We start from the raw sequence: 22,110 nt of genomic DNA on the forward strand, positions 1-22,110 counted from the left end.
TGTCAGGCTGTAAATGATGTTTCCATGTAAGCAGGATCACTCAGATATTTTAATATTTTTTTGTTGTATCTGCCACGAGGTATAGAAGTGTATCTTTTGCTGTGTTATTCTCTGTAGCTGACTTTGTACCGCAGGTACTTTCCCTGGGGAGTGTAAACCTTTGGAAGAACTCAGTGTTTCTCCACAAAAAGTTCTCAGGAAAGTATTTTACCTCCCTAAAGGTCCACATTTTTTCTCAAAACTACAGGTGGTGGGTTGCTCTTAGTCTTCTTCTTCTTTCAGCTGCTCCCCATAGGGGTTGCCACAGTGGCTCATCTGCCGCCATCTCACCTTATCCCTAGCATCCTCTTCTGTCACTCTTACACTCTGCATATCTTCCACTACATAAATTATCCCCAAACCTCTTAACCTGAGATGATATAATCATTTCTAATCTTAGCCATCCTAGTTATTCCCAGTGAAAACTTTAACATCTTCAAGTCTGCCACCTGCAGCTCTGCCTCCTGTCTTTTTGTCAGTGCCACTGTCTCCGAACCATATGTCTCAAAGTAGGCCTCAGTACCAACTTGTAAATCTTCCGTTTCACTCTGGTTGCTATCCTTCTGTCACAAATCACACCTGACACTTGGGTCTACCCACTCCACCCTGCTTGCACTCTCTAATTCACCTCTATTGTGCACTATTCTTATAGGGTCATTGTTATTATGTTGTCTGCATTACCCCTGCAGACTATATATCAGAGTAGATGCAACTTTTGGGTCTGAAAAGTGAAACCAATGTGGAACTGCCTTAAACCTGCATTTTTTTTCTCCTAATGGTCAGGAGGGGGAGACTCTACTGGTTGCAACTGACTTGATTTTTTTTTTTTTTTCTTTTAAAATTTTTTTATAATCTTTGTTATGGTCCCTGAATCAGTGCTAATGGAAGTGAGTTGTGGTTTTATATGCGTGCAGGTGAGCCTCCACAACCAATCAGCATATGTAACACTTCAGTAAACACATTTCAAGTGAGTTTTACAGTCTCAATTGGTACTTTCAGGTCTTATTAAATAGATGATGTTCATTTTGTACATGATGGTCCCATTTGGAGTCAGTAAAGCAGCGAATGCTTTATGTTGTCTTCAGACCAAATGCAAAGCAAAGTTTTAATTACATACAGTACAGGGTCTAATGCAAAGCAGAGATACAAGCTGACCCAAATTCATGTGGGATGTGAATAGACATTCACAATAGCGAGTATACATCCTCACCGCTTTAAATTCTATTCGCTTTGTTGAAAAATCCGCTCGATGCCGGAGGGATATGATTTTAATTTTGCTTTTATATAGAAACAGACCAAAAAAAGGACAGGGCTTAAAGAAAAGTAAGTAAAATTGCAGGACTTGCTAATAAGTTATGGAAATATTGTAGAGACAGAGTTGAGGTATTTGACCTCTTTTCAAACTGCAGCGAGAAGAGGATAAGGTCTGAAGAAGCTGAAGCTCCAGCAACATAATTGCTTGACCTACACACTTTGGCTTGGTTTTCATCAGGGCCATCATAAGTACAGTATATCCACATCTGTTACTTGATTCCAGCTAGCCCTTGTACTTTGGAAGGGAGTAGATATTAATGGGTTGTGAAATGGATCAAAAACACTGTATCTGTGTCAGTAATGCGAGGTGAAACTTTGCTTTGGGTTTGATCTGATCACAGCTCAGGGTGTGGCTACCTCATGATTCTGTAGTAGTGTGCAGAGTCCTCAGTTTCTCATTAAAATCCACAGCTTGCCAGTGACATCTGGTTTAAAGAACAATTTCTCATTTTGATGTCATATTTTGCACAGAAGAAGGAAACCTAGGAGACTTAAGTAAAGCTCTGAATCGGCTGTTGGAAAATTTCTGTTCTCGTCTTACATGTAAATGGAAGAACCAGTGTTTTAGTGACACAACTCATTATCACTGAGAGATCTTCGCTTTATAAATCTTTGATTTTACAGCCAAAAGCTGCACAGCCACTTCTGGTTTCCTGGATTGCTTGTTTAATGCCCAGGTCCAATTATAATGTCTCTTTTCATTTGAGTTTTGAATTTACTGGCTGTGCCTGAATCGCCGCCAGCGAGCTCTGGCTGCTGCTGTAAACAGCCAGGTTTAAACACTCCACTCAAGCTGACATGGTTCAGTAGTTGTGTCGAGCCCTAATCAACGTGCTGTCCAGTAGAGCTTGTAAATGACCCTTACTGCATCCTTCTGGGTCAGACTGATGTACTGATTTGCCAATAGTGGTTTAATACTTAAAGTGGATAGGAGAATATTATCAGAATCCATTATGATTACATTTGATTAGCTGTTTATCTTCTTACTTTGTATTAATTCTGCATTTCTATTCAATTAATTTTTAATGTTGCACAAAAAGAGAAATGGCACATACTAAATAACACAAAGCTTGGACCTTTTATAATAGTATCAAAACTGACCTTGAAACCCAAACAGTGCATTCTTACCTTGAAAAATCAGTAATGAGTTACTGTGCAAAGTGTAAAGGTTGGTAGAACTGAGGGGAAATCAAAGGAGGTGATTGGTCAACATGTGATCTGTCATCACACTGCCGTGACTGTTTTCTATTCTGCTACTGTCTCCAAACAATGAGACAATCTAATTTATAAATGCAGACAGACTGCCAGCACATTCCAATCAGTCACCGGGGGGGTCGGACTGAATCCCCCCTTTCACTGGCAGTGACTGCTGTTACCTACTGTCAGTGATGGGTTTTGGACCCTGCGAAGAGTGACTAACTTGTCACTGATGAGCGAGGCTGCCAGTTCAGAGGCCACAAGGGTTGAGTTATGTATTCAAACAAACACCCCCCACCCCACCCCCCTCCTCTGCTCCATCATCATTTAATAATTGAATCCCTCACCCTCAACCAATTGCAGCCTCCTCCCTTTGAAACCTGCTGTGCCTGATGCTGCAAGCAGCTCTGTCTGTCTGCACCTGTTTGATTAGTAGCAGAGGGAACTTTATTATATACTGTAGTAGATCCACTTCAGTTGACAGAAGCTACACCTCAGAAAAATGCAGAGCTATTTTTGCCCCGATCCATGTTCCAACATTCCCCAAAATCTTCTAGAGGTACTTTATGATATCAGATTCCCTCTCTTCCTTATTGTGAACAAAGCTGATGAACAGCTGACTGTAATGTAGGACATGCTGCAGTACCCCAGCCAAGGTTAGGTGGCTGGTGTCTGATAAACATGAAAATAAACACAGCTTTTGCATGTTCAGCCTTGTTTGTCAGATAGACTCACAGTCCATTTTGATGAGATGAGCTGAATGTAAACACAATTTTGCTTGTTTACGAGAAAACACCACAGGGCACCATTAACTCTGGATGTAAAGTGATTTTGGTGATGTTCTCACTCCTGTCTGGTCTTTCGGGTTTATTCCCACAGGTGTGTAACCCATGTGAAGTCCTCTGTCGCTGCAGTTTTCCATCCAGGTTTAATGAGGGGTGTGTCTGATTTGTCATTTGCATAGCGGGCCTGCAAATTTGAATGTTTCACCGTTTTCCTTTTGTTCCCTCAGAAGACGAGACATTTCTGTCACCAGCTTTCCCCCCCTCCTCCCCCCCTGCGCAATACATGATCTGATTTGGTTTTAGAGCATCTTCCTGCATTCATTTGCATGTTAACAACCATCAAAAATGGATGATAGAAGCATCGTATTTATACCATGTGCACTTCCTATAGAGTAGGCTCATTCTTTTTTGGAGCAGCTTGTGCATTCATTTGCATATTAGTGATGGGAATGTTTTAGCAGCCATTTATTTGTAAAGTGGTCCAGCAAGTCCAGGCCCTGGTTGGGCTTACTGGACCTAATATGCTCATTTGTAAGCCCACAGTTTTATTCTTGGCCTCTACTAGAGTAGCTTTGCTTGATTCTGTTTAAAATAATCCTGCATCTTTTGCAGCCCCTCAATCCTGTCCACTGTCAGAAGAAGCAGTTTTAGCTCCTCTGCCTTTACTGTTTAATGGCTCAGTCACACTAGAGGAAAAAATAGGAAGGCAGCCTCCTTACAGCTAAGAAAAACTGATGATTGCATTGACATTTTTTGCTGTTGGAGACCAATTGCAAGTGCAAGCTGCAATGACCAAATGGTTGCCCAGAGGTTGAGCATGCAACAATCTCAATCTCTGGGCAACCATTTGTGATCGCAAGGTGATTACACAAGTTGCCTGTCTGCAAATATATAAAAGCAAGATTGCCATATGCCTATGTCATTTTGCAGTTAAATTGCCATCCTGAAGCAGTTACGTCACTATTTGTGGAGGAATTACTGTTTCATATCTAAGAAGTTCTGGCTGGACTCTGAATATAAGAAGTTAACGTGAATTTCCATTGAATGCAAATTTGCAACAGAATTGTGATTTTCACAGATTTATCACACTCGACCCCATTCAGTCGTGAACTGATAGGAGACTGAGTTACTGATTGCCATCTTGACACATCACAGTTGCTTTGAAGATGTCAGCTAACAGGGAGTGGTTGCAGGCTGGGGTCCAATCTGGCATCAGCCACTGTTTTCCTTTGTGCAACAGTAGCATAAGTCAACGTTCTTCTGATTGGCTGCGCTTTGCAAAGAGATTTGTAGGTGGATGGGTGAAGCCGTGTGCCTGGCATTACCATAATAATGAGAGCTGCTCTCGCTGATGTCATGCAGAGAAAAGTGTAGAAAATGAAAACTATGTAGAACTGAGCATTTAGGGCTTCCACCACTGTAACAGTTTATGTGTATGACAGAAAAAAAAAGAGAGCATAATAAGTTACTTTTGCAAGCTTGTTCTTGGTCTTTGCGCAAACAACGTAAATAATAAACAGATAAAGTAGTGAAAAAAGAAAATGGGCAGATGAAAATGAAAAATGATGGAAATAATTGTGTTGTCTGTTACCTGTTGTGTGCATTTTAGCTGAAACATGAGTGAATTTAAGCAAATTCTTTGCCAGTGAGAATGAAGACACGAAGGCGGGCTTTGTTCTTGTATTTATGCTGGGAGACTGATGTTCACCCACCGACTTAAAAAGGAGGACTGTTTCTTCACAGATGCTGGTCTTGCCTGCTGCTGTATGATTTCTGATGTAATCTTCCCCACTGAGCTGGATTGATTCGGTTATTCCTTTGGTGGGTGGGCTAGGAGGCCTGCCAGGCAAGGCTTTTGCTGTTAATGGAGCATAGTTGTGTGGCGGAGTTGGGGAGAGCCCATAGGAGCTGTCATAGTTTTGTTCAATGTAGGTTAACTCGGCTTACAGAGGCAACACAATACCACACAGACTCTTTTGATCAGCCCCTCGTGAAAGGGTTTTGATACAGGAGAGTAAAACGGTGCCATTACACCCCATATCCAGAACACTTGTGGTTTGACTGAAACTTTGTGGGTCCTCTACTCCCCCCCAATATAAATTTTTCATGTCTCCTTATGTCTCTTTGTGTCCTGTCAGAAACTGGCTCAGCTATTACTTCCAGCTGTATTGGGTTGGGAAACTCACTCACGCCACCTGCAGGCCAAGCTGGCAAACCAGTTCCAGGTTACAATGGTAAGAAATGAACCTTTTGTATTCAAAGTGTTGCCCCACAATTACAGAGTGAGGGCTATCTGGATAAAAGTGGAGCTACTGATTGTAATTCCCTGTCTTATATTTAAGCATTTGCACTTCCAGTTTGCCAGTGGGGGATCGAACCACCTCTGAATATGAAATAGACTCTCTTCCCTTTCCTCTAGTCACCGTGATCGATGATAACATGCAGGAGGTGAAGCCAAGAAGCCTGGGAAATATTGTGGTGAGGTAAGCCAGGTGCATATGTTCACAGCCACGTGAACAGCTTAGTTAATGCTTCACTTTTCTTCTGGGCCTCTCACATGCACACAGACATTAAAAATATCCCATAAAAGCTCTTTGCACACACACAGATGAAACGCAAACTTTGAATCTTTTGTTCATTTGGTCACTTTTGAAAAACAAGTGTGAAACTAAAAAAAAAAAACACTCATTTCTCTTACTAGATCTGGAGTGTGTGTGTGTGTGTGTGTCTTCATGAAAGGGAGTTGTGTTTAGTAGACTTCATCAGAAAGCTCAGCTATGGACTTCTCTGCTCCCTTATCTTCCAGTCTGCTACCTATCTGTTATCACTCCACTCCCCTGTTCTTTGTAATTGCTGGTATTGACTCAGTGCCAAGGGGGATTTCCAAGGACTCCACATTACAGTGCATCCTGAGATAATGACAGGTTGGGCTACAAGCAGACAGGAACAGCTGTGGTATTGTACTTCATTTTCGTATCCAGAAAGTCTGCGTCAGCCTCGACTCAAAGACTTTATAAAGTTGTTTGAATATTTACAGAGTGAGCTTGCAGTCAGGAGGGAGAGTCTGTGAAACTCACTATGGTTTTCACTAGAAAGTGGCAAAAAACACAGACTAAAAGCAGCCAGGAGTGTGGTGGCTAATCTGAAGGTTGGTGGTTTGATCCCCGTCTGCTCCAGGCTGCTTGGACAAGATACCGAACCCCAATCTGCTGTGTAAATGTTACACAGAAAGCACTTAGGTGTAGAAAAAGCATGAATGGGTGTCAACGGGCATGTTGAATAAAGTGCTCAAGTAGAGTAGAAAAGTGCTATATATTAGCCATCAGAAGCTGGGTACGCTGTAGTGATAATGGGATGGACACGGTCAGCAACAGTACTCACACAAAGGGTCCAAAGTGTGCCAAGAAGAAATCCCCACACCATCGCACTTCTCCCAGCAGCTGGAATCATAAAACAAGGCAGGATGGATTCATGCTGTAATGCTTGTTGTTTAAACCAAGTTTCCACATTACCATCCAAATGTCACAGCAGAAATTGACTCATCAGACCAGACAATGTTTTTCCAATCTTGTATTGTCCAGTTTTCAGTCCCATTTAATTTAACTTATATAGCACCAAATCATGACAGTTTATATTGTAAAGACCCCACAATATGAGAGAGAAAACAATCAGATGACCTATGAGCAAGCACTTGGCGACAGCGGGAAGGAAAAACATCCTTTTTAATTGCACCATCAGTTTCCTGTTCTCCTGGCAGGAATGGAACCTGGTGTGGTCTTCTGCCGCTGTAGCTCATCTGCTTCAAGGTTTGACATGCTGTGCATTCGGAGATGCTCTTCTGCATACTTTGACTGTAACAAGTGGTTATTTGAGTCACTGTCGCCATCCTGTCAGCTTGAAGCAGTGTGGCCATTCCCCTCTGAGCTCTGACATTGAGGCATTTTCACCCAGAGAACTTCTGCTCAGTGGATATTTTCTCTTTTTTTTGGGGGCCATTCTCTGCAAACCCTAGAGATGGTTGTGGGGGAAAATCCCAGAAGATCAGCACTTTCTGAACTACTCAGACCAGCCTGTCCGCCACCAACAACCATTCCACATTTAAAGTCACATAAGTCACCTTTCTTCCCCGTTCTGATGCTCAGTTTGAACTTCAGCAGGTCATTCTGACCATGTCTACATGCCTAAATGCACTGAGTTGCTGCCATGGTAATGAACAGCTGAACAGGTACAGTATACCTAATGAAGTGGCCAGTGAGTGTATTTTCACTTTGGACACATGTTCCCATCATCACTTAATTTAAATTATTAAAAGACAGTTAAAAAATTAACTTCTTTATACCTCTACACACCATAATAGACATTTGTTTGTTTCTGAAATGTGTTGTTTTTAATATGCACCTGTTTCATGTCAAACTTTTTTTTTTCCACATAATTCTGAAGGAATTTTGTATTTCTCCTTCAAGATTACCTTTACCACCTGGAGCAGCATTATCTTTATGGCAGAACCAAGATTTGTTCAAGAAGCTCTACTTCACAAAGTTTCCAGTAAGTTTTTTTTTTCATCCCTATAAAAAGTCATACTCATTTAAATTCATTCCACATTTCCCACCAGTTATCCACACCCTACCTGCAGCAGCTCTGTGCCCCTCGGTTTGGCAACCTCAAGTAATACAGGAGGTGGTGTCAAGAATGTGGTAAAAGGTGGCCTTCTAGTGTTGGAAATGTTACATTGCAGATCAGTGTTATATTAAAATTTAGTGATGTTTAAACCAAGAGCTTGAATAATTCTGAGAAAACTAATGAAGTATTTATAATAAAATATATCTGTATGAGATCCAATTTTTTGAGATTTCCTGTGGTTGGACTACAACTGCTCTTTTGATCTGTTCTAAATGTGACTTTAGGGATACTATGACACCATGGATGCAGGTTTTATGGATGAAGAGGGCTTCCTTTATGTCATGTCCCGGTCTGATGATGTCATCAATGTGGCAGGTCACAGGCTGTCCACTGGAGCACTGGAGGAGGTATGAGAGTAGGTACAGAGGATGTAGGGGCTGCAGATGTTTTCCTGACTCTTTCCTGTGGAATCATTATATGTGTTTTTTACAGTCGGTGCTGCAGCACTCTGCAGTGGGAGACTGTGCTGTGGTAGGGCTGGAAGACACTCTGAAGGGCCATGTTCCTTTGGCCCTGTGTGTACTCAAGAAAGGTGAGGAGAACTCATTGGGTATCATAATTTGGCCATGAAATTATAAAATTAATGCCACCTGTAGTTTTATTTTAAGTTTCATAATTTAATCATGTGCAACATGTCTCAGGTGTGCAGAAAACTGAAGAGGAAATCATAAATGAGATGGTGAAACTTGTAAGAGACACCGTCGGTCCTGTGGCTGCGTTTAAGAAGGTGCTTTTTGTCCGCGGGTTGCCGAAGACGCGTTCTGGCAAGATTCCTCGCTCCTCTTTAGCCAACCTGGTCAATGGGAAGCCCTACAAGGTAGGACCCAACTGTTACAGAAATATTTAGTGCACTATTCCATAAAAAAAAAAATCCATATTTTTTTTTAAAGTTGGGTGCTGAGGGAAATCTCAGATTTAAAAAAAATTTTTTATGGTCCCTGTGCAAAGGATTTACAGCAGCTCTGGAGACAGTAATGCTCATTTTTGCTACTCTGAATTTGAGCAGTGATGGCGTATTAGCAAGCCCTGCACTCAGACAGAATTGACGCTCATTTGGGATTTCATCCTTTTATAGTTGCTGGCTCAGTAGTCTCCAGGAGAGAATGACAAAATTCTATAGTAGATTTGTTGACAGATTTTCAGTTGCAAAGAAGTTTCAGTATGAGAAGGATACCTGCAATTATTGCTCAAAAAAAAAAAAAAAAGTCTGATCTTTTTTATTGTTTGTGTTCCAACTCTACTGTGCAGGAGGAAGAAAACATGGCACCCACTCTCTCACTGTGAATTCTCTGGACTATTACCTGCTCTATTTATTATCATCACACTTGTGCTTTGTACTAGAGAGCTGGCAGGTTCAAGACCATTTAACGTCCAATCTGTGCCAGATTGGACATTAAATGGTCTTGAACCTCCTCCGCCATACATTTCGATCTGTCGGGTAATGTCTAGCAAAGTTCGGTGCCGCACGGCGTGTGTGAAAACAACTTGTGCAGTCACTGAAAGTCTGGGCAACCATTTCTCAAAGAGCTTCTTGGAGTCAAGTGTTCAAAATAAGGAGAAGAATTTGAAAGTGCGGGTTGTTAATGTGCCCCTATGTGTAAATAAAGTCATACAAAGGATGTTAACAAAGCTACAGAAGCATTTCTAAAGACCTTGGTGTGTATAAGTGTCTACAAATGGGGGGAAAAAAAAAATTCAGGACTGAGTGGGCATGCTGCAAAGATCAGACCGAGAGCAGACCATGCATCTGAAAGAGGTGCATGCTCTGCATGGGTAACATTCAGAGGCCTGCAGAAATCTCTGAAACTTGCTAAAATTACTACCCCATCTATTTCCTGTGTCTTGGTCCCCCCCACTCTCTCCCTGCTTTCCTGTCTGACTTATTTAAAATAAAAGCAAAAGCCAAAAAAGAAATCTAGAATTTTGGAACTACCTAATTATTTTTCTTCACATTAGTATTTTTTTTTTTCCCCCATAGATCAGTCCAACCATTGAAGACCCAGAGGTGTTCAAAGACATCGAGAGGCAAATAGAGAGAGAGCTCAGACATAATGCAGCCTGAACTCATCAGTGGGATGACAGGTGGACAGACTGAACAGTTTTTGGCAACACAAAGTCACTTCATTGATAATAAGTGTGCAAAAATGTTCACGCCATGCACAAAGTGCTGCAAATGTGAACTATTATCAGTAAAAAAAGCATTTTTTTCTTGTTTCCTAAATTAAGCTAAATATAGACGCTGGTGTTTAACCCTTAGAAACCCTTCCAGATCCATGCAGTTGAATTAATATTTCCATTTGGAATTGATGAAATGAATCATACAGCTAGGTCTGGAAATGTCTGGATAATCATTTTCATAATGTCTCTGTAGGCCACCAGAAAAGGATTGACATGAAACAACAGTAATACAGCTGAAGTGCAGACTTGTGGCTTTAAGGGGTTGAACAAAAATATCATATGAAACATTTAGCATCTGCTAGGATAATAGAGTTAGTTTAGTCATAGAATAAAGTTATTATTCATGGTACTAGTGGGGAAGATAAATTGAGCAGTCTCACAGCCTGAGGAAAGAAACTGGGCTCTGTCAAGACACCTTCCTTTACTAATTTCACTAATGCTTGGTAGGTGGGTGCCAGTGGTGATTTAACTTTTTCTGGGTGGTTTTAATTACCTGCTGCAGAATCTTTGAGTCTGCAGCTGTGTACATTCGATTCCAGTTTAGGATGCATGCTTTCTATTGCTGTATGTTTTCACTCAATGCCATGTTTTGTTTTTGCAGCTTTTGCAGTTTCACTTCTTTGTACAACACACAGTGAATTCAGCGCATAAGCTTCCAAATTCAAGTGTCACACTTTCACCTCTTTAACTGATATAGAAAGAAACATTCTCACCTGTCGAGGAACTTTTGAGGCTTTTGCCCAGTTACCTTTGGTCCCTTGAAAAAGAGAGGGCTAGATATTAAAGTGCCACAACCCCCCCCCCCCGCTTCAGAATTGTTACACTCCTATATGGAAGCTTGTTTGTGCCACTGAAATGGGGAAAAAATGACGTCCATAAGTCAAAATTTCAGGTTATCTCCAAAATTTGAGTTGAAATTTGTGAGATACCCGGCTCGAAATTTAATCTTATCTCTCTCTGTTTCTCACACACTCTCTCTGTGGTGTAAACAAGGCTCCATGCTGTTCCTACTGTTTCTATGTAGTTAATCTGAAACCATTCCATCCAATTAAAGCAGAGACTTTGCACTTTCAGACTGTGAGATCTAAATTATTGGTAACAAATAACCAAACTCTGTGCTGTCAGAATCAAGGGGAAAACTATAAACATTCGGACGAAGGTTATTATAGTTACGAAAATCAAAACTTGATTTAAAAAACAAAAAAACATTTTATTTCTATAGCACAATTAAAACCAAAGTGCTTTACATTAAAATCAAATAAACAGGTTCCTAATAAATATGCTTAGTTTTAGTATTTGTTAGTTTGGTAAAATGTGTAAACTTAATTAAAAACAAAATAAAACTAAAAATTATTACTGATTCTAACACACATCAAAAACAATTCAAATGTTCTCCACAATAATGTTAGAATATGGAATACGGGCCTGCATATTGGTACCATTTTCATTATAATGTGAGTATGTTTTAGTAAACCACTAATATAATGCAGACTTTGTAGATTCACTAATCAACAGAAGCAAAGTATTGTTACATGTTTCATGAAAAATGAGTCATTCATTGACTGTATTTTTTTCTTTTTTATTGACAATGAAAATTTGTTTGCTCACCACTGTTTCGACCAAAGTACAAGAAGTAATAAATTAAAAAAAAAAAAAAAAAAATGGACACAAAATAAAATGATTTGTTGTTCGTGCAAATCGAAGATGTAAAAACAAATGAAAAAGCTTTAAGACTTGATTTGACTCGTCCTTCGGAAATAACTAAAAGACAGATAACAGGGCGGCGCGGCAGGTCGCCCTGCGAAACTGACAGAAACAAAGAGTCAACGGTTACACCAAATGTAAGTCACAGCAAGCAACAGGTTTTTATTTTTTTTGTCATTAAGTCACCTCACTTCAACATGGTCATATACACTCTACACACACTATGAGCTAAAGCGGTCTGTCTTTCAGTTATTTCATTTAATCTGTTAGTGTCTGAAAGAAGGGAGGGAGGAGGGAGGGGGGGAGAAGGCCAGCTCGGCTGAAAGTGTACTTGTCCTTTCGTGTAAATGCGTCGCCTGACGAGACATACAGTACAACAAGTGACATGTTCTATGAATGACGTACTGCCTTTTTTTGTTGTTTTTTTCTTGTTCTCTGAGAGGAGGTTTTTGTGCGACTTCAGAGAGCATCGGCGTCTCTTGTTTATTTTGTGTCCTTGGCTACTAAATAGTCCGTTGAGTTGATGCGGTTTTTAAGAAAGTGCTTGTCATGTTGTTCCTGCCTGTCAACACATCCTCTTAAAATGCTCATTTTTATGAGTCCATAAGAAAGGATCATGAAGTTGCCAGAATGGGGCCAAGAAGGGCTGTGTTTTTTTTTTTCTTTCTGTGCACCACTAGGGGGCATGTTTCACCACAACATCCAGTCTCTTCCTTTCTGTCTTTATGGTGCAGCACAGGATCATCAGCATCGTCATTATCAGCAGCAGCAGCAGCACAATGAAAAAATAAAACCATATGTACAAAATGATCTAGAGGGATGGGGAAATATGTTTTAAGAGCAGCATATATTAATCTATGGTCCACTAAATGAGGTGGCAGGGACATTGTTTTTTTTGCACAAACTGAATATCTTTTTATACATAGATGTGTGTGTATATATTAAAAATGGCATATTTATATTAATTTACAGATAACCTACACATCTCCTGTAGAAGAAATACACAGTACATTATGCTTTGACAAGTTACTGTACATGTAAAAGGTAGAAATGAGGACAACGGGGCAACCTGCAGGACAGTTTAGCACCGGTGTCTGGTGCCCACTTTATAGGGGACAGGGAGGGGTTGTGGGGGTGAGGGGACTGGAGAGGAGAGCAGGGCTTCTTGGCAGTGCGTGTCATCAGAATGATTCGCTCCTCAGCAGGCTTCACCCGTCCAGCAGCTCCACTAATTAGTCTCCTTTCAGAACTGTACCTTAAGGGGAAACAGTGAGTAGATTTTAATGAGAGAGCGCTTTGTTATTTTTAGTCTAAACTTAGCTCTTTAGAGATGAATTTTTGACCTTTCTTTTAAGTGTCAACTAAACAGGACAAATATGTTTTCAGACATATTTAGCGTCATCTTTGAATCTATTTTTAACAATAAAGCAGTAAGAGCTGCCCAAACTCAGGTGAGTTTTGGCCACGTTTTGTAGTCGTCATTGCTCATGTATCTGATACAGTGGATTGCTGCCCTTGATGTCTGATGATTCCGCCTTTGGCTGCAATCCTTAAACTTTAAAAGGGACCTCTTAAACTTTCCCATATTTTCTGTTAAAATGGTAGATGCTCATTAAATATGGCCAATGTTTCATATGAGTTAAGTGTAATTCAGACTTCAGAGTGATCAAAATGTTCCGTTTCTGGGGTATTTTTCTAATCTGATATCCCTAATGTGGTCAACTAAGGCACAGGAGCCCCTGGGGCATTTTGAGGATTTTTTCCAACTGGGTGGAACAGAGGAGGGCCAATAACAGGGGTGACCCACAGGAAAATGTGGCATAACAGAGGTAACTTAATTATTCCTAATGATTAATTACTTCCCCTTCTGTTTAATGGATGAAGTTATACTCTTCCTCTACATACAACAAATCAAATGTGGCCTTGATTTTTTTTTTTCCCCCCTCTGTTGTTTACTGACAGGCTCCATAGTTTTCCTTCAGCTCAGGCACGTAACTTTAACAACAGTGTATTTTGCTGTAAGCTGTGCTAAAACGTGGCAAACCACACAGCAGAACCACAGCAGCAGATAGCGACAGGTCTGCTGCTGTATAGTGCCTATAAAACTGTTCACTCCCCTCTGATGTTTTCATGCTTTACTGTTTTACAGCTTCAAACTGAGGGGGTTTAATGTTGCCATTAAGAAACAAATCAACCCGGAAGAAATAAGAAGCGACCGATGTGAATGAACATCAGCTTCTTTTTGAAAATTCTAAGCAAATATTTTATGCAGTTTTCACCTCTAATAAATGCTGAAACACAGGACTAGAGAAGATCACAAAGGTATGCAAATCTGTGATTTCTGTTGTGCATGAAGGTGGAATAGTATAAATAGTGCAGTGGATAAAGTTCTGGTACAGTATCCTCAGTTTCTGACACTCTCTGAACTTTGTACTGTTTGCTGTTTTTGCTGTGTAGGAGTACAATAAGCCGATGAAAGCATTAGAAACTACCTGCAGTGTTCTACAGTATGAGTAAATACTATGGGAAAACTGAAACATAGTTATAAGATGGCACCTTTTTCTCACTGATTCAAACCCTCTGCTCTGCTCTAACTTCCCTTAGGGTATTTTCTTACACTTATTTAGCTTTAGCCTTAGCCCTTATTACATGCCTGAAATGTTTGAACTGATGCAGCCACAACAGTAAAACCACCGTCCTAATATTACGCAAGTCTGCTCTGACCTGTCGGGTGATGAACACTGGACTTTTTTTGGGATGTCCTGTGGTGCCTGGTAGTGAGACATTTGTGCCCCTGGGCTTATGGAATAGAGCCTTGTGAATGAGCTGTTGAGTTTGGAGGTCAACCCAGTTTTTGCTGTGTTTTGGGGGTGCATTGTTCTGGTGGGGTAGACTGCTGCCTGAGCAATAGCAGACTCTGCTTGGTCTGCAGCAGTGCAGAGACAGCATCCACATGAATGCCAGGACCAAAGGTTTCAGGATCCAGAAGAACACTGGATTGCAACAAGATGATTGGTGGCATTTCTTTAGTTTTAATGTTGTGGCTGATCAGTGTAAATGTACTGATGACAGCCTATGTCAAGAAAGTGATTCAAGGAGACACAAGATATAAGAAATCCTATGTTGTTTAGCTATATAACATTCAGGTGATACTAGTAAGTCAGTTTTATGATTGGGTTTTCATGAGTCATTCATACACTGACTCATTTCTAGAGCCTTTAAATTGCTTTTGAGGACATCTTTTGAGCAAATCACAATTACGTTCGATGCTTTCGTTGTTTGGCAAACTGGAATCTTAAGAATTTGTTTTCGACTTTGGCATCTGGCTGCTAGTTAAATTGTGAGGGAATGTCTCTCTGGTGCAGATGCAGAAAGACGGCACAGTCAGATGGCATTTCAAATCAAAGAAAATACTTCAGAGAAATTATAGTTTTTCATTGCACCTGGCAGTACAAAGGAAACAGTTGGATAGGAAACTAGGGCAAGCTCACTTTGTAATCTGTGAAGTCTGGATAAATCTCACAAGGCCTACTTTAGCAGTCGTGAACAGTCATAATCATGTAAATGAACTTTGTTAACTAATCTCGGTGTAAGACACTCCTTGTTTATGTGAAGCAGATTTTTAAAGCTTTGACCATAACTGAGTCATCTTTCTTGGACAGACATTAAAGGGGAGACATCAGGATGGGACCGCAGCTCCCCACATGCCCTGCTGTCTCCTATCACCTTATCACAGCTACCTGGCCAAAACACTGCAGAGCCTCGCCAAGCCGATGAGACAGACATGCCTATCTTGGGGAAAACTGGCCCTTGTCTCTTTCATCCAGTATCTGTTTTAAGTGCCTCTGAAGAAAGCTGTGCATTAGACAGGGCGAGATTCTGTGTCGTGTTACATACAGTGTACAGTTTAAGGTCCCTCTCTTCCTCCTCTCAGCAGGAGTAGGTTCTCACCGTGGAGCTATCCAGTCGCTGCACCGCAGATGGTCCAACTGTAGGGGGGGACAGTGAGAAGGAATCGTTATGAAGTCTGAATATTCGAGTTCCCACTGTGTAAGATGGACCCAGGGGTGGCGGGGAACAATATTCTACTTACCACCCCAAACCACAAGCTCAGAGATCCTTCTGAGTAGCATGTTCCTGCAGTAGAGGAGGCTGCAGTTTCAGGGCGGCATTTGAGGGGCGCTACTTTTTACCTAAGAACTACCTACCAAGCTCTATTTCTAGAACGCAGTGTGAGCATTGGATTATTTTTAATCAAAACAGAACCAAATAATGACTATAATAAGTGTCTAGCAGCTTTATTACATCACACATTGTTTTGCAATTTTAATCAGGCTTACAGTTGTTTAAAAAAACAAAAAATACATATTACACCCTATCATTATTTAACAAAAACTAAGCCAAAGTGCAGAAGCAGATACACAAAACACTGCACTGAATGAGTGTTGTTTCTTTTTACATGATTATAAATAATCTTCATGATAAAAATTTGGCATTCAACATGGACGTGCCTTAAACCTGTGCTTTTTCTAACCTGAGGTAGACACCAACGTATATCGCTGCAGTCGTAGTTTGAATGGAAGTGACGGACTTGTCTGCAAACACTGCCCAGCTACTCTCTAAGTGCCACAGCCAAATTGTTTCTAATTTTACTACTACTCGGCTCGTAGCTAGTGAGTATTTGCAGACAAACATGTAAAAACTGAAACGATGCGGTCTCCTCTATCGCAGGAGCATCTTATTCCTTTTTTCAGACAATAGCAGTTACTTGTAGTGCCACCCTCATGAAAGAAAGCCATGGATCACTCAAAGGAAGGTTTTGTTTTGAGTGGACATCATCAGCGACTAGATATCAGTGAATTGTAGACGTCACAGATCGGGGACACAGTGAGTAGAGACAGAGGAACACAGGAAGGCTGTTTCTATGTTAATGGGAACACCTTGTTAGAAGAGAATGCTGGCCAAAAAGCAGTCCATTTGGATGATTTCCCGTCATGTATAACAACCTGCGTGGCACAAGACACAATTGAATATTATTTCTTTTAAAGGATAAGTCTGCTTTATTGTGGTCTTGGGTGTATATAGGATATGTAATCTAGCCTTAACCAGCAGATTGAGCTTACTCATTTTGTTAGGACTGGAAATGCTCAAACTTTCATTGAGTCTCAAGACTTCTAGCAATTTGTGCCCATCCATGTTGGTTAAAAGATTTTCAGGACAGTTTTAATGTTTAGAAGTGCTCAAAATACTCTAATTGCTAATGGAGGCATGGTGGTTAGCACTGCTGCCTCACAGCAAGAAGGTCCTAGGTTTGATTCCACCTTGGCCCAAACTTCTGAGTTCTCCCCATGTTTGCATGGGTTTTCTCCAGGTACTCTGGTTTCCTCCCACAGTCCAAAGACATGGAGGGTTAGGTTGATTAGTGATTCTAAATTCGGTTGTCTGTCTCTCTGTGGGTGTACCCTGCCTCTCACCCCATGACAGCTGGAATAGGCTCCTGCAACCCTAAACAGGATAAGAGAATGGATGGGTCTAGTTACCCTTCAGCCTTTCTAGGCTAGACCCCACTGTCACCACACTGGGCCAGTGGGTGGCCAACCTTCACCTTTATGCCTTGAGAACCATGTGACCTAGAATGCTCGAATTCACACCATAGATGCATGTACTAAAATCTTGGCGACCTTGACTTCAAGGTCAGAGATCAAGTTTTCTCAAAATCTTGTCACAAAAAGTGATAGTATTCTCAGTGATTTATAGTTATTATAATTTTAGCATTTCTAATTCCTGGTTTGTATTTAGCCACACCACCACACCACCGTGGTGTGGTGGTTGGCACCACTGCCTCACAGTTACAATGACATCTAGAAGGCCTAGGTTCAATTCCACCTCGGTGGTGTGGAGTTTGCATGTTCTCCCCATGTCTGCGTGGGTTTCCTCCCACAGTCCAAAGACATGCAGTTACTGGGGTTAGGTTAATTGGTCACTCTAAATTGTCTTGTCCATAGGTGTGAATGGTTGTCTGTCTCTCTCTATGTTGGCCACCCTGTATAGGGTGTACACCCTGCCTCTCGCCTTATGTCAGCTGGGATAGGCTCCAGCCCCCCCATGACCCGAAAGAGGATGGATGGATGCTCTTAGCCACTGGCTTTTGAATTGATATGGTGAATAAAGTGACTGAGGCTCACCAACTGAGAACACCTGGCTCACCTGGTAATTATGTGTTACAGAACTTGTGCTTCCAGGGGATTTGTGCCACCTAAAGATTCTATTGCCAGGAGGCTGAGGGGTAACACTGGCAGCTGACAGAATTTTGTTCGCTGTTGTTTTACCTGATTGGAACTTTAAAGTTAACTGCTGAGATATGGGAATGTGCCAATAAATGGAAGTTTAGAGCAGTGGGATGATCACATAGGTTTTCAACTGATCTCCCAGCAGAAGAAAACTTTTAGGGTTAAAGACAAACAATGACTCCTAATTTGTTTTTCATTTTTGGGTTAATTTTGAATGTACAGTTTCGTGTACATTTTGGGTTTACCGCCACAAAAAAAAGGCTAGATTGCCTGGATTAGCTTATTTGTTTGCTACATGATGTTCTGGCTCCCCCTCATCCTGTCAAGCCAAATTCATGGTCCTTTCATTTGTGTCTGTAGAGGCTACAGAGATGTACTTGCTAGTCCTGCTAGTATTGCTAGTCCTGCAAAAACCAACACTCAACGATGGACACTGTGTGGGGCAACTTGGTTGTATAGTTGACTTGATTAGGAAAAGGCACGACAGTGAAGTTATTCACTAAGAGTAAGAAGTGCATAAAACCAAATATCTAAAAAGCATGCATGAGAAGCAAAGACCGTGGCTGCAGTGGAGAGTTTAATTTAACAAACAACATGAATGAAATTAGACCACATTAGTCATTTCTGACACAGCCTCCTGGTGACAGACAGCTACAACATGCAGACATGTTGTAGCTGTCTGTCTACGCACTACTAATGCAGCACTATGCTGCAGTACACCTAACTGGCAAACTTTCATTAGTGGTTGAGGTTCAACTTTTTGTGCACTGCAGTGCAAAAACAGTAGTATAGTGTTCCCAAATCTCAGCAATTTCTTGAGTAAGAAGAATATTATCATAAACAAAAAATTACTACTGTGATTTTCATAAACCAGCATTGCCCTTTAATATTAAGACTGTTTTAGCCAGAGTCCTCTTTTAACAGTAGAGGGTTGAGGAGTCACACAAATCGTCAGTTTTAATTTGTAAGACATTCAAGACATACTTTTCACCTATGTAAACCTCCTGATTCAAGCCAACTTACATAGCACCGCTCAGCCACTTTTTGTTTTGCTGCTTCTTTACTTCAAGGGTTAAATCAGCAAGCATGGGTCCTAATCCATAACTTGACCCCCTAGTTGTTTTTTTTTTTTTTTTTGGTTTTGTTTTTTTAACTACCAGGGTGAAAGGACATCTATTTTGCAGCTCTGCAAAACAACACCCTTGGAGTTGGATATTAGAGAGATTAAGGCTCATTAGAGAAAGAGAAAAGAGAGGTGAAAGTGAGAAACCACAAAGAAAAGGAGAGATACAGCAGGACAGTGGTTGGCAGAGACCATGTAAAGAGGAGGGGATATATATAATAATAATAATAATAATAATAATAATGCACGCAGGGCCAACAAGCCCAGGACCTTCAGATGGGCTGACCTTGAAACCAATCCAAATACATGTCGTCAGGACTGTCATCCAGCGCCTCATAGAGGACTGCAGAGCAGCCGTCACAGAGTCAGAGAGAACAAGAGACACAGTCAGAATGCTCCTCACACACAGCAGGAGCAGGAACTCCTGCTCTCAGGTGAGATGCTTTCATCTACCTGTGCAACAGGTGGACATAACCTTTGTTGTGTTTGAAAGCCAGGCTTAAGAAATCTGAAAGTGCCATGTGTGGGAGAGTGCGCTCACCCTCAGGGGGCAGTCTTCTGGAGTGACCGGACGTTGCGGTGAGACGGAATCCAGCAGGGAGCGTTTCTGCTGATCCAGGCATCATACTGATACCGTGGATGTCCCGGGGAGGGAACTGCCTCCGCCACGATGGGCCTCGAAAATCTTTGTCATCGCACTGAGGAACAGAGTGATACAATACTTATTGTTAGACAGAAAAAGTAAACAATTTCCCATTTTAATTTTAGCCCACTTCCCTTTTAAGGTTATCTCAAGTACTGCAGCGATTTTTAAAACGCCACTTTAGTGTCAAGGTTCATAGCTGTTCAAGAGAGCGGGGGTCTTTGACTGCTATCCTGAGACCAAACGGCAAACAACAGTTTCAGTTGAAGACTCCAGAATTTCTGAGACCGCAGGCTGCGCATCAGCTCAGGAGCGTCACCATGATACACAACCATGAGCGTGCTCATGCATAGAGACCGAGCGCTCTCTGGGCCTGTGCAACTGAGGCTTTCAGGGGTGCAACAGAAAATGACACTGAAGAAGAGACTGACCAAAGTAAAGTCCTTAGACTCTACAATCATACCTTTGGTGAATGATGAACTGTACTTAATTAATGCTTACATACAAGTGGAAAAAAAATCTGTGTTGACAGATCTGATTTTTTTCAGGATAACATGATAATTGGGATTTTCCTTTCCTTTTCCTTGTAAACATTAACATTTTATAGGTTATTCATTATATTTAACCATCTAATAAGTTTGATGGCATGTGACTGTTAGAAAAAAAGCTCACGGTGGTGTGATGTCTTATGGGTGATAGTTGCTTCTCACCTCATCCAGTCTCCTGTCAGTGCCCAGCGCCAGCAGATTATTGTACTCTCTCTCCAGAATCTGACGTGCCTGAGGGGAGGAGGAAGAAAAAAAACACACACACACACATTCAGAAGGCCAGCTATTCTTAGCTGCATGGTAACAGAGGCAGCTGACACATTACGTTATTCGTGCATTTTACCCGAGTATAGAGATGAGATGAGCAGTGAAAATTCACAGGGAAACTTGCCAGGGTGACAGTTGGCAAATCTGCATGTTCTGATTTAGATTCCACCAGCTTTTGAAGGCTGATACCAACATTCCTCTATTTTTGGACCGAAGCTGGTGGCAGATGATATTTCTGCCCATAATTCACACCTTTAAATTTTTCAATGTCGATGCCAAAAAAAAGAGCTCCAAAAAAATGTCTCTATCCCATTAAAGATATTCATTAGTCAGCTGGAAAAACCTTAGACCAAGGTAATGTTACTGTTAGTACACAATCAAACCTTCACAAGTTTGCATACACAGCACAGTGTAGCTGCAGTAGTACCTGAGTGTTTTGTGTGGGAATCTGGAGGAGCAGCGCCAGGCTGCTGTAGTCAAAGTTGTCATCCAGGGCGACCAGAGCTCCGTGCACACCGCTCTCCAGCAGGATGTTGGCATAGTCCCTCAGGCCTATACTCTGCACCCAGCGGATGACCCGCTCATTACTCCAGACCAGAACATCTGCAGAGACAAGAATGGACTTGCTTCAAATCTGTTTACATACCTGTTTGGTTTGGTTTGAGGTTTTTAGTACTCAAAAAGTTAAGGGTGGATTTGCATGAACATTTTACGAGCTTTGAAACACTTTTGAAATGGATATTAATCGGGAAATTTCTGATAGGATAAGATTTTACATACATACCAAACTGAAAGATATCCATTTTATGTTCTAAAGAAACTATCACAGAAAAATATCCTTCTCAATTCAGGCACTCAATAAATACAAGGCGTGGAGGAAATTTTCAGCCTTGGCGGAGATATGCGCTCTCAAACTGCTCGTGTCTTGGATGTACTTGCCTCTCATTTCATGCTGGCTTTGCTCCCTGCGTCTCTCCAGTTCCTTCCTGTCATAGTTGAGCTTCTTCAGACACATGATCCCGTACTGTAAACTTGTTCTGATGTCAGGAAAACAGCGTTAAAAATTTAAAAATCGAGCTGCTTGCTCAGCCCTTCCCCGAAAAACCTTAGAGGTAATTCTAAAATATTTTATGTATATTATCACCATGAGGTAAGTCCAGTACCTGTGGAAGCTGTCCACCATTTTAAGGTGCACCCTCAGGTCCTTCTTTGTGAGGTGGTCCAGCATGCGGGCATCCACGAGGCACTCCATGAAGTAGCTGCGGTACTGAGGTAGTCCTAGACTGGGCAGCCACTCGTTTCCTATCCACTCATGGTTCATGTCACCATAAGCGAGAGTCTG

The 22,110-nt window shown here is 41.3% G+C and overlaps 2 protein-coding genes across 4 annotated transcripts in view; one reads left to right on the plus strand and one right to left on the minus strand.

Moving 5' to 3' along the window:
• The window catches only part of acss3 (acyl-CoA synthetase short chain family member 3), a 45,634-nt gene extending 33,832 nt beyond the window's left edge, over positions 1-11,802 (plus strand). For 2 of the 3 annotated variants that reach the window (XM_030719737.1, XM_030719739.1), the window contains exons 10-16: positions 5,474-5,569; positions 5,755-5,818; positions 7,799-7,880; positions 8,240-8,362; positions 8,448-8,547; positions 8,657-8,832; positions 9,994-11,802. In XM_030719737.1, coding sequence (XP_030575597.1) covers positions 5,474-5,569; positions 5,755-5,818; positions 7,799-7,880; positions 8,240-8,362; positions 8,448-8,547; positions 8,657-8,832; positions 9,994-10,077 — 725 coding nt within the window. In that variant the 3' untranslated portion in view covers positions 10,078-11,802. Of the gene's footprint in view, positions 1-5,473; positions 5,570-5,754; positions 5,819-7,798; positions 7,881-8,239; positions 8,363-8,447; positions 8,548-8,656; positions 8,833-9,263; positions 9,618-9,993 lie in introns of those variants that run through there. The other variant, XM_030719738.1, reaches the window with a different exon arrangement.
• Positions 11,803-12,118: 316 nt separating this feature from the next.
• The window catches only part of ppfia2 (PTPRF interacting protein alpha 2), a 143,105-nt gene continuing 133,113 nt past the window's right edge, over positions 12,119-22,110 (minus strand). Inside the window, exons 25-32 of the mRNA XM_030719736.1 lie at positions 21,932-22,107; positions 21,708-21,805; positions 21,196-21,371; positions 20,664-20,732; positions 19,852-20,008; positions 19,597-19,653; positions 15,849-15,886; positions 12,119-13,152 (exon numbers count right to left, since the gene is read on the minus strand). Coding sequence (XP_030575596.1) covers positions 13,141-13,152; positions 15,849-15,886; positions 19,597-19,653; positions 19,852-20,008; positions 20,664-20,732; positions 21,196-21,371; positions 21,708-21,805; positions 21,932-22,107 — 783 coding nt within the window. The 3' untranslated portion in view covers positions 12,119-13,140. The remainder of the gene's footprint in view (positions 13,153-15,848; positions 15,887-19,596; positions 19,654-19,851; positions 20,009-20,663; positions 20,733-21,195; positions 21,372-21,707; positions 21,806-21,931; positions 22,108-22,110) is intronic.

The sequence above is a fragment of the Archocentrus centrarchus genome, chromosome 23, assembly GCF_007364275.1.
Source record: "Archocentrus centrarchus isolate MPI-CPG fArcCen1 chromosome 23, fArcCen1, whole genome shotgun sequence".
Taxonomy (NCBI): domain Eukaryota; kingdom Metazoa; phylum Chordata; class Actinopteri; order Cichliformes; family Cichlidae; genus Archocentrus; species Archocentrus centrarchus.